The 17,449-nt window shown below is 35.6% G+C and overlaps 1 protein-coding gene across 2 annotated transcripts in view; it reads left to right on the top strand.

Moving 5' to 3' along the window:
- The window catches only part of LOC114463409 (protein FAM19A4-like), a 97,043-nt gene that overhangs the window by 34,952 nt on the left and 44,642 nt on the right, over positions 1-17,449 (top strand). For both annotated transcript variants that reach the window (XM_028446953.1, XM_028446954.1), the window contains one exon: positions 944-1,059. In XM_028446953.1, the coding sequence (XP_028302754.1) occupies positions 944-1,059 (116 nt within the window). The remainder of the gene's footprint in view (positions 1-943; positions 1,060-17,449) is intronic.

Genomic DNA, 17,449 nt, shown 5'->3' with positions numbered 1-17,449 from the left:
TTAAGACAAATGCAAAACATTGATTAGAGATCAGTTAAATTATTAAGTCCATGTCATTGAAATCACTTGTGGTAATTTAATTGAACTTAACTTTTTTCAATTTTTATTTTACGAGCCACAGTCAGGATACTTCCCTTCCTTCAAACCTTCACCACACACTTTAATGTAAACTGTGCAAGAATACGTTGCCAGATCCAAGACTAACATGGTGGAATTGTAAATTATACTAAAACATGTAAATATACTGGCCTCTGACCTGATTTGTTTTATCATGGTATTATGTTTTTAAATGGCATTTGTAAACTGGTGACCTAAAAAACATTTCTTTCTAGAATTACTTTTTGTTATACTGTATTATAAATACAAAGTATAGCCAGGATTAGTGATTAGTTGTGCCAGCTCAGAACTTTTGAAACTGCATTTTATTATTATTAGGGCCCGAGCACCGAAGGCGGTGAATAAATGAATAAATAAATAAAATAAAGAATAAATAATTGATCTCACAAACAACTCATGTTTTCCTTTGTTTCATTATAACCTGTAGTTTAAGTGTTTGTGGTTGAAAATAAGTGAAGAGTGAAGGTTAATATTTGTGTAAAATGGAAATAAAAGGATGTTGGTGCAGTTATGGTGTTGATTTAGTCATTGTGTGTGTGTGTGTGTGTGTGTGTGTGTGTGTGTGTGTGTGTGTGTGTGTGTGTGTGTGCGTTGTGTGTGTGTGTGTGTGTGTGTTTGTCTGTCCTGACTTTTTTGACCTCTGCATCATCACTTCTGACATCGTTTCTGCTTTTTTCCAAAGCAATATTTGTATCTGCCCTGTTTGGTGTGTATTTGTGTGTGTATGTGTGTGTGTGTGTGTGTGTGTGTGTTATTGTCTAACGAACCCCTACTTCTCCTGCCCTGGTCTGCATCCTCTTCCTCTCTGCTCCTCTTCTTCTCTCAGAATGAATTCGTGGTGGAGGTCAGCTTGGCCTTGGCAGGTGGCTCTCCTCGTTGCCGTGGTGATGCTCTGCTTTGACCCGGTGTTGGCTGGCAACCGTAACCATCGGGGACCGACAGGTACACCGGGTCTTGCTCTGAACTGGTCTCTCAGCACCACCAGAGGTTAATTACACTGTCACTTCAGAGGAACAACACGTGTTGGCCCGGCCTGTCGCTGGAGCAACAAATACACTTTAGACTTCAATTCAACTTTATTTATATACAAATTACAACAAAGTCATCTCAATGCATTTAACACAACATAAAGTTCATAGTAAGAAAGAAAGACTTGGATTGGAAATGATGGAATGTGGACAGGACTTCACTTTGGGCTGCATTCAAACATTTATTATATTTAAATATGAAATCACATATAGTAAATATTATGCTATTGTTTGTTTATTTATTTTGTATTTTATTTATTGGTTTATGTAACAGGGACAATGTACATTAATATCAATACAGAAAATGTACCAGATTTAGCCTGAAGGCTATTTTTCATCTGTAGTCCCTGAACAGAATGTTCACTTGTCGCCATAAAAAAACTAATTACACAAATTAGAGGAAATATACAGTGAAATGTACAGTGAAAAATGCAACTACATAATAATATATCACACTTCCATTTACATAAAAAAACAAGAACAGTATTTGATAAGAGACATTTATCATGTATTAAAACATAAAACATACAAGTTCATAAAATAAAACACTAATAAGGCATTGTATAATTAGTGATTATTAAATCCACTTGTTATTTGTGTAAATAATATATTTCTACCAAACTATCATAAAATATTTATCGTGGTAATATATACATTTCTATAATGATTAATATCAGTAATTTGCATTATAGTTATTGTAATGAAGTCTATGATGCATATTGTATACATTATATACTGTTTATTGGTGCAGTTGATTGATTATGTATCAATGTACTGTAGATTGTACATTAAATCTGTTTAATATGTATAGGAAGTAACAGTAATAACTGCGTGAAAATGGGGTTAGATTTGACAAGTTTGTTCTCCTTCCGTCTCTTTTTCAAATATTTTTTTTGGAAAACAAAAACCAAAAAGATGCAGAAAATAATTCCCCTTTGTTTTTATCAATTTTTTATTTATTTACATTTTTGTTTAGATATAGAAGCTTTATTGTCATTGCACTGATAAGACAATAAAACGAAATGTCGTTGGCAGCAGTCAGTCAATCAAACAGCAGAACAATGACATCAAATATGTACAGTAGTCATAAATACAATTTAAAAATAATAAATAAGTAAAGACAATTCGGGAGTTAAGAGTTAAAAGTAGAGGCTAAAAAGCGTAATCATGTTAAAACCCGAGTCACAATGTTGTATAAACAATAAATAAATAAATAAATAAATAAATAAATAAATAAATAAATAAATAAAAATGATCCCACAACTCATATCTTCACTGCTGTTTCCTTTTTTTTTTGCTGAAGTAATAAAAAAATAAATTGATGAACAAACAAATAAATAATAAAAAAAAAATATTTTTCTCTTTCAATTGCTGTTTTTTTGTCATTGCACTGTATAATACTATTAAAAAAATTGTCGTCATAAATAGATTTAAAAAAAATAAATAAATAAATAAAGACAATTTGTAAATGAAAAATTAAAAGTAGAGGCTACAAGGCACAACAGACCGAGTTGCATCTGGAGACACACACACACACACACACACACACACACACACACACACACACACACACACACACACGTATATTTATATAAATACACAAGTAAATAAATAAAAATTATCCCACAATTCATGTGTTCACTGCTGTAACCTTTTTTTTGCTGAATGAATAAATAAATAAATACATTGATAAACAACAAACAAAAAAATCCCCCCTTGTTCTTATTTATTTTTCTATTTTATTTTTTATTGAGATATAGAAGCTTTTTTTTGTCAATGCGCTGATAAGACAACACTATAAAAATATGTGTAGTCATAAATCGATTTTTTTAAAAAGAAAAATAAAGACAATTTGAAAATAGAGGCTGAAAGGCACAACAGTAAAAGGCACAATCATGTTAAACCCTGAGTCACAATATTGCACGAGGAATAAAAGGCCTATTAAGTCAAATACATATTAATTTTCATTTAAGCTAACTGTAGGGATAATTTATGCTGAGGTCACAAACAACTGCGTTAACACCAACATTCCCTGTCGCCTCCTCCCAGCTCTTAATCATCACATTTTCCTTAATTATCACTGTTTCTTCTTCGCTTTCGCTGCTCATGTTTTGCAAAGTGACCTTCTTCCACGGTGTGAGATGCTCCCAGCATGCATCCTGTTTCCTGTTCACTTCCATTCCCTGTGACAGACATAGAGCAGGCTGTCTGTGCTGCGTACAGCTTACGGCAGGGACACTGCTAATTGCAGGCCCTGTTTATCTTGAAGGTCAGTGCGACGTTGACTTTTTCTTGTTTTAAAACAAGATGTCTGGCTGCCAAACTGACTGCTGCTGCTTTCAATGGAGGGTTTCTTCTAATTGGGGGAAAGTATGAAACGTGTTGGCAGTGGATGCAGAAAGGACAACACACACACACACACACACACACACACACACACACACACACACACACACACACACACACACCACAACACACACACACCACACACACACAACACACACACACACACAACTCTGGGTTATTGAGAGATTTTATGTACTTCACTCTATGTCAGGATGCAAATCTGCCCCAAGAAAAATAACAAGGCCTTAATCCAAACTGAAACTGGTAAATGATGTAATCCTAACCCTATACATAAGAAAATAAATAAATGTTTATGTCTGTATTACAAACAATAACTTCATACACAGATTGTCTCCCACTCGAGGAAAGATTTGAATTGATTTCTCTATTTATTTTGATCGTGTAAATGACTACAAACAAAAAACATTTGAAAATAAAATAAAATAAAATAAAATTAACATCAAGAAATATCGACAAAACAGTTTCTCACAGCTTCAAATTCTCACGCATCTCAGTTTCCATGAACGAAGAGCAGTAGGTAGAAATATAAACTTATCTAATCCAATTCCTACACCTTTCATTTTTTCTAGATTTCCTAAAGTAAACTTTAACAAAGTCTCAATTCATTAACAATCTGAAAAATTATAATGTGAATAAACAATCAATGCAATATATAGGAGATGAACACACTGAGGTCCAATTTGGGCCACAATTATTGGGAATCAATTGATTGATTCATTCATTCATATATTCACACTTTTCCACCTTTTAAAAAATTGTAGTAAGACTATGTTAACATTAAAAATCTCAATATCATATAGAAAGGATCTTTAAAAAGTGGTTGTTTTGTTTCAGGAGCTAATTTAGATAATTGCAAAAGTTTCACTTTATTTGTGGAAGAACTAAATAATTATGTATTTTTAATAATTATAATATATAATATTAATACTAATACAATTATTAATTAAGAAAAATCCTGCCCCCCCTTTTTTTACCACCAGTTATAGTTTCATTTCTAGCTCTGGTTCTGATACATTTAGTAATTAAGGAGGAAAAATATGATTTAAAAACTGATTCTACACTAAAATAAAATCCAACTCACACAGAACGCATTAAATTCCACAGCTAAAAATAGAACATGGTCAAAGCAGTGAGGTCAAACATCAAGATGACATCATGATTGTATTGTTATGAAAGATACAGACATGATTAGGAACTTTTTCTGATGTTGTTGTACTTATTTTTTTTTTTTTTTTACCAAAGTAAAGAGAAAAATAGGAGGTTTTCCTCAAGCTGAGGTTACTATGGTAATGAGCTGTTATACCATGTACTACCACACGGGGGCTCTACAGGTCAAATAATGCTCCTCCAAACTGACGTCTTCATCTCCATTTAAATTTAACACTCTTCCTTTCAGTGTCACATTAGGTGCAAAAACATGCAATAATAATAATAATAAAAAAATTCAAAGGTGTTAAAAGAAAAAGAACCGCTCCTTAACATTTCATTAAAATAAAAAAAAAAAAAAAAAAAAAACTTTCAAAGCATTAAACTCAGTGTTTTGATGATGAAATATCAGGTGCTGAAACCTTCATCTGTCTTTTAACGTCTCTTTTACAAGTGCACACAGTGTTTTGTGAAGCCTCAGAAACATTATAGTTTAATATTATGCCTTCTTATCACATCCTGTTACAGTCAAACATCTTGCTTTCTTGGAACAAGAAAAATGCCCCCATCATTGGATTTAAAAACGTATTTAATAATGCATTTTCATCTGGTAGTGCTTCACAGAACAACAACAACAACACACTTAGCCCCAAAAATGATGTCATTTAGACAAAGCTGCTCCTTTTGATTCATGAGAAAGTGTCCTTAAAAACATAAACCAAGGTCAAATGAGCAGAAAGTGATAGTGAGGATTAGTTGTGTAAGTCAGGGGTTCTCAACCTTGGGGTCGGGACACACTGGGAGGCGGTCGTCAGATGCCTTCAAGAAATTAAGAATATATTTTGAACAATTTTATCCAATTTTTGCTTATTTTTAGCCTTTTTGGCAACTACACAAAACTTGCCATAATTTAACCTATTTTCATAACTTTTTCTTGACATGTTTTTGCTTCTTTTAATGCATTTTTGCTACATTATTCCCATTTCTGCCACTTTTCTGCTAATTTTTTCCACTTTCAAGACTCTTTCAGCGCTTATAAACCCTTTCCACCACTTTTCCACCTAATGTCACACATGTTGACCCAATATTGTCACTTTTAACCTTTTCACCATATTTCATGCTTATTTTTTTTTGCCATTTTAATCACGTTCATGATTTGTCATGCCTAGTATTTGCCAGTTTAAACTAATTATTCCCACTTTTTAAATGACATTACCCCAAACCCCCTCCCCCAATGTCTGCCACTTTTAAGCCAATAGTGACACTTTTAACCCTTTTTACCACTTTTTCTGTCAGTTTTTGGCCACTCTAATTTGTAAATTTTAACTAATTTCTGTTTTTAAAATGCCATTTCACCACCTTTTCCACCATTTTTGGTCACTTTTAAGCCATTTTATTTCTGATTAAAACAAGGATTTACATCTTTAAGATGAGAATATATGAATGCCCAAATAATAATAAACTTCCTAGATAGCAGTGGATATTATTCAGATAAATAAATACAATGGTTATTACAGATTCATAGATCAATGGACCATCATTTTCCAGATTTTATAGATGGACCCCAAAAAGCTCGTTCATGTCTGTGTTCAACCTCCTTCAGGTACAGTGGGGGTCCCCGGTTTCTGGTACATTTATTTTGGACGTCGCGGGCTGAAAAGATTGGAAACTACTGCATTAGAGGGTTTTCACGGAAGTTGCCATTTTGGCGATATTGCGTCAGTAAAACAAACAGCACGCACACAAGCAAATCCCGAATTTCAAAAGGAAATGGTGAATTATTGCCATGTTTTTGGCTGAACCAATCATTCAGACTGTGAAAAACATTTAAAGTTTTATAGACTTCCAAAACTTAGAACAAATCAGGGAGAACAATGTCAAAAATGATCAAAGGAAAGGAGGCGCTTGTGGCTAGCGAAGCTAAACCTGGATCTATGTGGCAAAAATCTGGAAAACATCCAAATTTGTTTGGTCCATTTCTTGTCAGGTAAGTGAATTGTTGATAGCAGCGAATCTTAACTAATTTTCTAGTGTGATTATGATAATATAATTAATATCAAGCTACTGCATGTGGCATTATTGACTTAATATAATTACATTTAATAGCCTGCTACAGTAGCAACACAGTTGTTAATATGTAGATAAAATGTGCTGTGTTTCTCATTGTATTCCAGGTAAAAGGTCTGAACTTTTACCGTTATTGCATTAATTTGGTCTTCACGACACATCTGTTGTTGATGACTTGATCCACACACCATCTGGTTATAGACCTCCAAACTTTTATAAGATTTAGGGTCTTCCGCTGCATATGGGATTGGCGAAATCCAGGTAGTTGACGATATCAGGATACATCATAGACAGAAGACTCTCCATGTCGTCATTGATCCTAGACAAGGGAGCTAACTCATATGGATCTGCACCACCGATAAACCATAACTTTTCCTAATATTGTGCCCTTTCCTGCAGACCAAGTCCTTTCCTGTATGCTTTTGTATCTATAACGCTTTTTGAGGAGCTTTTCTGTGGTTTATCAATCGCAGTAATTTACCATTTCCTCTCAAAATTTGGGATTTGCTTGTGTGCGTGCAGTTTGCTGCTGCTTATCACCAAAATGGAAACTTCTGGGTTGATGACGTGTCGTGAAAACCCTCTATATAGGGACCGTAAAGGGTTTACTTGTTGAGTATCGACAGGTGGAGACATACTTATCCTTTGAATGTGTCCGTCTTAATACAAAAGATGGTGGTTTGTGTTTTTTGGTCCAGTCTTCCTTCATCCACCCATCTCCCTTTTTCACCTCTTTTTTTCTCGCCATGTTCCAGAGGTCTTCTCATCCCAGCCATTACAAATACAAGGCACTATTGAGACATTAGATACACTGCATTTATGTAAATAGCTGGAAGCACAGACTTTGTATCGCGAGCAGAAGCGAGTGCGTCTCAGCAGGGGAGGTTGTAGACGGCTAAAGCTGAGCCTCAGCTCCCTCTGATGTCTGCCACTCGTATTGTCTGAGCTCAGTAAAGACTTTATCCTGTGTTCTTTCTCAGACTCAGCAACGCACAATGGGCCTCATGCAGGTAGAATAATAGAACCATAGAAGAAGAAAAACAAAAGATAAATCATTAGTCTCTGGGATTTTTTTAGTACCCGTTGAGGCAAATTTCCGTATTGGGAATAAAGTGCAACTGCAAAGCTTTAATAAAGAACGATAAATCCCCTGTGGGTTTGATAAAATAACAATGAAAAAAAGGTCCGCACAGCTGTGTGGATAGCTCCCAATTTTAATTTACACCAAAAAACGTGACGTTTCGGGCTAAACGTTCTTCATCAGACATGAGTTGCAGCATTAGGCACACCTGTTTTTATAGTGTGCTTGATTGAACAAGGTGGTCACATGATACAAGTCAGAGTTAATAAATGGACATTTATATTGCATATATTTACAGTCGCCATGTATACTAACTTAATACGCTATATATATATATATATATAAAAACTCACATTCACATTTAGAAAAGAAGACATTTAGAAAAACTATATATATATATATATATATATATATATATATATATATATATACAAATTCACATTCACATTTAGAAAAGAAGAGGTTGATTTTCCGATTTTTGAATCCCCCTCAATGAATAATCCTAATTCTACATTATATCGATTAATCGTGCAGCCTTAGTACCTGTTGATTGTTTTTATTTGATTTGATTTTTTATTTATTTCAAACATGTTAACAGAATGTCATTGAAAATAAAAAAATACAAAAAGATTCTCGATACAATTTCACAATTCAATTTACATTTTTGAAAAGGAGTGGTAAGAAATACATACTTATTTAATCCCACCCCCATCAATAAATTCTTTTTTGTGTTAATAGACTAGCTTAGTCTCACAAATGGTTTCAAAAACACAAATTTACAGTCAACATATACCTATATACAAATATAGCAAACAAACAAACAAACAAACAAACAAACAAACAAACAAACAAACAAACAGCATCATAAATAAACAAATACAAATTTATTGCTAAGAATTCTCCTCACTATGTCTTTTGAAAATCATTTCTTTATATATATATTTAAATTGCTTCATGCATGAAGAATTCCTGACTTCCTCAACCACACTATTCCATATCCTAACCCCCCAAACAGAAACTTTTCCTGGTTGTACGGAAACTTGGTATCTTAAATTAAACAGCCCTCTTAAATGAACATGTTGTGAATATTTGCTGCAAGTAAGTGTTTTTTTAGTGCCCTATTTGCACTATTTGACAATTAATGAGGTCTTCCAGTTTTAATACTGTATGTGTGACTGTAAGAATAATGAATTTGTCAATAAGTCAATAAGAAACGTTCGAGCTGCAATTTCTACTTTGACGTTTGTTTGTGAGCAAATCCTGATCAGATGATTGATGAGGCGACTTTTTGGTGACATAGGGATACATTTTTAAAAATGTGAGTTACACTATGTCACTGTGGTTAAGCAGCTTTGCAAAAAATATCTTCATTTATTATCAAGTAGGCAGGATTTGTGATGTCCGACCTTTCATAGCTTACTTGAAATACAGTAAATATGTATTTTGGCTGGTGAGTTCTGGAGTGGTCTGTAGGATGTTATCACTGTCTATGTTGGTCAGGTTAAGTGAAACTCTAAATTGCATTTATTTTCTGAGCACTACTCAGCCCTATTTCAGTTATCTATTATCCCCAGTGACAAAGTGTGGAAGGGGGATATAGGTTTGAGCTCCGTCCGTCTGTCTGTCCATGTTAAAGGGGACAGCTTTTCTCAGAAACTGTTTATGATAGGATAACTAAATTTGGTGTGTGGCTTCAGGTTATCAATACCTTGATGAAGTTCAAAAATGAGAAGCCTGTAATTATTTTTTCTGGAGTTATTGTTTTTTTTTTTGCTATGTTTGCGGTATCTTTAAAGGGGACAGCTTTTCTTACAAACCGTTTAAGATAGTTAGTAATTTTATATTCTGATGTGATAATATTTTCTTATGTATACATCTACGTTCTTACATTTAGGTTGAGTTATAATGACAACCAATCTGGGGGGGGATGTTGATGACAATGACTTGTTGTTTATTTCACTTTTACATTGTATTCAGTGCAAGGAGGACATGTGCAGAGCAGCAGTGCAATGACTATATGTCATATGTCTATATGTCAATATATCTGTGTAGATGCTTATCACTCGTTATGTTAGTCTGGTTGCTGTTACAAATCTTATGTGGTTAAGGAGCAAATTTTCTCTGTTTTCATCACATGGTCATAGAAGAATTGTGTCCATATTTAAACGTTGCTGAGCCTCTAAGGGAGACGGTTATATATATTTTTTTTTAATTGCGCGCTCACGTAAAGGTTACGTGTGTGCGTGAAACTAATACGCAAGCGTGTAAAAGTTCTCAGGGAGCACGTAATAGTTTTAAGCGCGCACATAAAATATTTTACGTGCGCGCTTATAAAGTCAGTCATCAGGCTGCATGTTCTGCTTGTAATGAGTTCATCATATTAGAGGATCTAGTAAAGCTTTATTTCAGCCTTAGGGTTTGGGTTAAGGTTAACAATGACCTTTATGTGCTCGCTTACGCAATACTAGTATCACGTGCTCGTGTGTAACCTTTACTTGAGCGTGCAATAAAACATAAAAATAAATATCCGTGTCTCTTTGGGGTTCAGTAAAACATCAATGATGTCCGTATTTATTTATTTATTTATTTATTTTAAGCCAATGGAATTCAGAATATTTGAGGATTTTTGGGGCTGATGACGATATCGTTTTTGGGAGTTTTAAAAAGCCGATATCCGATATATCAGTCGATATTGGACTTAGCAGACATCAGCTGTCTCTTTTAATTTGTTTTTAGTATTGTACAGCTCACTTTCTGTTTTATATCTTTAAACCAGCTTTTATTACTTTATTGTTGCATTTGTTTTAAATGTAAAGTGCATTATAAATACAATGTATTATTATTATTCAATATCAACCGATATAAGAAATAAGAACATTGACATATACAGGATATTTAACGTACATCAAAGAAATCTCATATAATACCAACTAGGGATGTAACGATTCACTTAACTCCCGATACGATTTGATTCAAGATACTGGGTTCACGATACGATTCTCTCACGATTTTTTCATTTCGCGCAAGCGACAGATTCCTACTTACATAAAACTAACTTTACTTTTCTATAATAGTAAGATGATCTCTCTTCAGCCAACAGGTCAACTACTGTCTGCATACACAGTCACAAGACAAGGGAGGCTGTCCCGACTGACTATTTGTTGATTTTTGCGACAGTGCTGCAGCGCTTGTGGCCACTAGGGGCGCTTGACGTGAAAGTTACAGGTCTAGCACCCCTAGTGGCCAAAAGTTACACAGTGTTGCTTTAAGAATAAAAGAATAATATTTTAAAAAATTAAAAAATTCATTTTAATTTTTCAGAAATTTCAGGCGATCCCATTTAAAATCCAGGCGACCCCACATGGGGGCCTACCCCAAGGTTGAAAAACAATCCTTTAATGTTTTAGAATGGAAACTAGAGATCGAACGATATGGGATTGATGTTGGGTTGATGCTAAAACCGGCGTTTTTAAAAATGTTGGTCGATAGTCGATAGATGAAATAACAACATTGACATACACAGGATATTTACTGTTCATGAACGCAAATTCTTATAATACCCAAAATATCATTCTAGACAAATGAGCAGAACACTATTGAATGAAAATAAGGAACTTTAATGAGTAACACTGTCAACAAAAGGACTCTTAAAGTCACTGTTTAAAAAGAAAAGGCAAACTTGTGCAAACAATATTTCCAGAATACAAAGAAAATACATATTTATTTTAAGAAAAGTTGCTCAAATTTCAAACAGTTATCATGAGAAAATTCAAACAGGTAAAATTGTAATTAAACAATGAACTAGTGACTTTTCTAATGCTCTATGCTGATTCAAAAAACACAGTGTCAGCAAAAAAGTAATACATGTGTTAGATATTGAAGCCTGACCGATTAATAAGACTCAAGAACACATCCGGTTTTATTTATTATACATTTTAAAATGGAAGTACGGTATCATATACACATTACCTAAACCCAAAGTCTACACACAGGTTTAATATAGAAATGAATGAACTTTTCCTCTTTCATCACACTATAACTTGATTTTACTTTGTTATTTGTAGCTTTGTAGCCTTCTGTTTTTGTTTCCGTGCACAAAGGGAAAGATCAGCTGTCCATCATTAAAGCCAGTAAATATAACAGTCAGTCAAACATTTCAGGAATCACCACAAAGGATTTTACAGCATGCCCCAGAATAATATTAATAACAACGCTGTATTTTGTTGCCCTTTAAAGCCTGTTAACATTTCCAAAGTTTTCTTTAATGTTGTGTCACTAAATAAAGCGATGACAACGTGTACACTAATGTTTCCACATCATTTGGTCCTCAGCAGTAAAAGGAAAGTAGTAGCTCTGCTCTGAGCCCTGATGAAGGCTAGACTGGCAACATCTTAAACTCACTGAAGTTGTTTTGAGTGTCCTTTTGAACCAGCCATGAAAGAAAGCGTTTTTTTTTTTTTTTTTTTTTTTAAGTATTTCCTTGAAGAGCACCTTGGACTTATTTACTTTTTCATCAAGCTGCATCTGCACAGCTCAGGAACACCCAGCGGACGCTCAGCACCCCCGTCTCCTTTGAATAAACACACGTCCCTCACACAGCCATGTGGGCTGCTGCCTGCACACTTTACATCAACACAAGTTCACTTCATTTGCATTAATTTATACTTGGTTAAGATTTTAATTAGGGTACATGAACCAGCTGCACACACACACGCACGCACGCGCACACGCACATAAAAAAGGGAGCACAAATGAATTTCAGGTATCACATGCTGCCTCAGAGGTGTGTGCAATTCAAAAAGCCTCTGCCCAGGTCTGATAGAAGGCAATAAAAAGAGGAGACCAGTGAACCTTCTGACCTCATTATGCCAATGAGAAGGCAGCTCCTCTTTGTTCTCCATGCTGCCTGTGACACTGCTTCCCATTCCTGTTCCTGTTCCCTTTGCCTTTCCTTCTTTCCTCCTAACAAGCTGTTTTTCCCTGGAAATGGAGCAGCACAGTTCAGACGTACTGCTCTGCTATTGCAGGGAAAAGGAATTTTTAGTGTGGGGTAATTACAACTAGGAGAATTTAGCGATTTTATTTGATTGTGCAGCTAGAGCTCAACTTTTATGTTTATTTTAGGGATGTTGGCGTGTAAATGCATATTGCCAAAACACGATAAATTTTTTTTTACGAGTTATTACGTCACAAAAATGCATCATGCATCGCAAGAGTGATAAATATTCACAATATATAAAGCAACAGAGAAGCAGCCACAACAGAGCATTTTACAACACGAGCGTTTGGGACATGCATGATCTGTTGCACATTTGAACGCTACCTGATACCTGCTGCTGCACGTCTACATGCAGTAGCTATCCGTACGGTTGCCGTATCAATATATCGACATTCTATCTGTACGCAGCGCCCTATTTTGCCAGTTTAGGTCACGTGACTAAGACTAAACCTTAGCCTAAACCTAACCCTAAAAATTGTTACGATATTAGGTTGTAATCTAACCCTAACCCTAAATCTAATCCTTACCCTAAAACACTACGTACGTGTATTTTGGTAACCGTACCAATAGTACCGGTGGTTGTCTGTACGGAACCCGTACAAACAAACACTTTCTACATTAAGAGTTTATCTGATGATTTTAGGTTTTAAATCTGCTAATGAATACATACAATAACTGCTTCTCTACTCTGTTGGCTATTTATTCAGAAGGTGAATGTCCTCCACATCTATGGATTCATCCATCTCACTGTCTAATCACTTGGTTTGCCAAATGTGAGGCTTGAAAATGCTAGTTTTAGGAGCTGCTTTCGCTACTTCTCAGAGGGGCATGAAAAACACAGTTAGATGGATTGCTGAAGCCACACTAGAGAACTCACTCACACATGCTGTCCCATGTAAAAAAAAAAACGCAAAAGTGGCACATATTACGCAGCTGTTTATGTATTATTTATATTTATTTGTAAAGAGAAATATGTTAACAAATGTGCCCGTGTGACATTTTGCATCAGCAAATTTAACCCAGATTTGTCTTTCTGGTCAGACTTTGAGTTAAAATGGTGAGATTTATGTCATATATCGCTATTTTGAGTTAACATAACGAGATATGAGATTTGGTCCATATTTGACAATTTATTTTGTATAGTGTCCATATAGTTTAATGCTTTTTTTCTTCATGTTGCTTCTGCCTGTTGGACTGTTTATTGTCCAAATGTTTGTGGTTAGTTTAAACTCAATAACCAATAACTAATAACTAAATGCCACACATTGATACCAGTGGTCATTGGTTTGTATTCAGTGTGATTTTCTTCATTTGATGAGATATCTTGATGTTCAGCTGCTCATCTGTCTCACACTGTGCACATCACTCAATAACTTGCTATAAGACGTTTTTTTTTCAGATGTCATTAAATGCACTCAATATTATTAACAACAATGCTTTTTTCTTGTAGAATATTTTGTGTTTGGATTGACCTGGTTTAAATACAAAAAAACCAAAAAAAAAAAAAAAAACCATCCTCTTCTTTGTGTTTTAATGATAGATTGTGCTTCTTAATTACAGCTTCACAGAAGCTGAATCACCTTGGACTTCACTTCTATTCTTGATTTCTCCCAATAGTTGGGATGTACCTTTACTGTATGTGTGTGTGTGTGTGTGTGTGTGTGTGTGTGTGTGTGTGTGCACGTGGGTAATGGGGCAGCTGCTCCAGCCTCATGAGAGCTTGGCTGAGACAGAGAAGTGAGGGAAATGAAAGTGGAGGGGTGATAGCAGAGGGCCATCCTCAGAGAGCCGGGGATCATTGATGGAGCTCTCTGGAGAAGAGAACAAACAAACTTTAAATCAGAAAGGGGGAGCGAGGCCGTGCCCTGCAGAAATGGAACCTTCTAGCGTGTGTGTGTGTGTGTGTGTGTGCGCGTGTGTGTCAGTCTCTGTCCAGCAGCAAAGCTCATTCAGCTTGGCATTAAAGTTCAGGAGTGTGTGTGAGATCATGTACATAAATGAAATCTGGGCTTATGGTACAGTATAATCGAGGTTTTTCCAGGGCTGTAAAGAGGCTTATAGGTGCTAATGTCGCCAGCAGGGTTTGCTGCAGCAAACAGAGCCAGGGACTCTCCAGAGAGCACACATAAGCCCCTGGAGCAAAGATAAGGCAGCTGGATTCCATTCACAAGCTATAAGCAAAGATTAGACTCAGGAAAAAGGGGCCGACCTACCGAGGTGGCCAGGAAGCTTTCCTTTGGGTGACATGTGACACTAGCATAGACTGAGACTCCACACATCAACCTATAAGTACGGTGTTTTTCAACCTTGGGGTCGTGACGCCATATGGGGTCGCCTGGAATTTTAATGTGGTCACCTGAAATGTCTAGTAATTAATAAAAAGATAATTACTGATTACTGTAAAAATATATTTAAAAAAAATAAAATAATTAAATTCCTATTATTAAATTCCTATTATTAAATCTATATATTTTGTAATAATTCCAGCGAGATTCATTTTGTCTTCTTTTTGAATAGTATGTTAAAGCTGATATCTGGAGTTTCTGAGAAATCTATGTTTATGTATGATTCTTTTGAAATTTGAAAAAAAAACCTAACTAGTCCTCCTATGATCTACTGCCAGTGATCATTCCTATACATTAATGTATATAAGTCGCTCCTTCATCCCATAGACCCCTATACAAATGGAAACGATCGCCGAGTGCGCCCAGCCAATAGGCTTCGACTTTCTGTTTTTGAGACTGTCAATCAAAGTGAATGCAGAACTGTGCACAGAAACAAGGCTGCGCTTCACAACAGCAAACAGGTAAATATGATTTTGGCTCTTACCTGACCCATAGATCTATATCAACGCAACCCGATGTGACCTTGTTATGTTCCGCGATGTGCGTGCAGAAAAGAAGAGGCGTGGCTTCTGGTAGATTGCAGAGGCAGGGAGAGGAAGTGGAGCTGTTGAGGGCGGGACATCGAGACGTTTCTCAGAAACTCTGGATATCAGCTTTAAATTGAGGCTCCATTTCATTTTTCAGGATTTTTTTTTAATCTCTCGATATTTTTCGACTGTCAACTGCCAGTCTTCGTCAGGGGAATTCTGCTGATTGTCTTTGATGGTTACTTTGAAGTTTCAAAAACAAGACAAAATTAATTAATCTCGCTGGAACTATTACATGGAAGTCAAGTAATCTATGCTATTTTGAGATACACCAGAAATGTCACGTTAGCAGTGGTTTGGGAGTCACACATAGACATCATTGAATGAGAACAACTTTCGGATGAAATACAGATACACTTTAAATCCCAGCGCTTTACCTGTCTATGTGTCAAAGTGTCGTTGGGAAAGACACTGAACCCCAAGTTGTTCCCAATGGTTGACTAATATCTTGCATGGCAAGGTGTGTCCTGTTGGTGTGTGAATGTGAGTGTGAATGGGTGAATGAGCTGATATTGTGAAGCACTTTGGGACCACCTCAGTGGTTATAAAACACTATATAAATCAAGTCCATTTACCATTTAAAATGGTAATTATGTGGTTAAACAGCTTACACACACACACACACACACACACACACACACACACACACACACACACACACACACACACACACACACACACACACACACACACACAGGAGAAACGTTTTGCAAGAGTGAGTCCTTCTCAGCCTTTTTGGTGCCCTTGACAAAATTACTTAAAAAAAATTGGTGGGGGGGGGTTGGAATTTGGCGCCCCTCCAGCATATGGCGCCCTAGGCGGCCGCCTGTGTTGCCTGTTGGGAAGGTCGGCCCTGGTCCTTCTGACTGTTATGATCCAGAGTGTTAGAATTTTCAGACCAAGCTCTTACAGGTTATGTACTGTAAAGGTGGTTTCGATTGATCTTTTGTTGCATGTGAAAAATACAAATATACAAATACATAAATAATATGGACCCCACGACCCTGAAAAACAGGAACAAGCGGCTCTGAAATTGGATGGATGGATCAATAAAATAATGGGACTAACCAAACAAAACTTTTACATAATCACATAAAAGTGTATACAGGTATATCGTTTCAACCAAATATATATAAAAAACCTCTCCTAGTAAGCAGTGTTAATTTTATTGACGAAAGATGTTTTCGTCGATTAACTTTTGTGACAAAAACGAGACCATGACTTATTGAAAAAAATACAAAATTGCATTTTATTCCAAAGACTGACTAAAATTAACTCAAAATTTGCTCTCAAAATTAACACAGCTGTCTAGAGTCTGTAGTGATTTAAGTCTTTCATATGCTGTGTTGGAAGCATGCTTGTAGTTTGAAATTAAATCCTTATTTTCTCTTTTAAGACTCTAAAAAAATTGTTTTTGAACAGCCTCGTCTCATTTTCTTTTTTTCCTTCATCAGACAAAGAAAACAAGAGAACCTCGTCCTCTGTGACAAACCTAATGAGGTTACGGGGCTGGAAATAAAAGCAAATTGTTGCTAAAAGAGTGTTTATTTCTAAATCAAAGGTACTGGAGTGAATGAGTTTAAATAAAAGTAAATAATGTAGCAGATTTGTTCAATCTGTGAAACAAGTAGACATTAGATTGGTATTTTAAGCACATTTTAATTTAGCTTGTTTGTGTAGAACAGTAACCATGACAAATGACCAGAGGTGGC

Source organism: Gouania willdenowi, chromosome 5 (genome assembly GCF_900634775.1).
Source record: "Gouania willdenowi chromosome 5, fGouWil2.1, whole genome shotgun sequence".
In the NCBI taxonomy this organism is placed as follows: Eukaryota; Metazoa; Chordata; class Actinopteri; order Blenniiformes; family Gobiesocidae; genus Gouania; species Gouania willdenowi.
The sequence above is the reverse complement of the archived record's forward strand: the minus strand, read 5'-3'. Positions and strand labels throughout refer to the sequence as shown.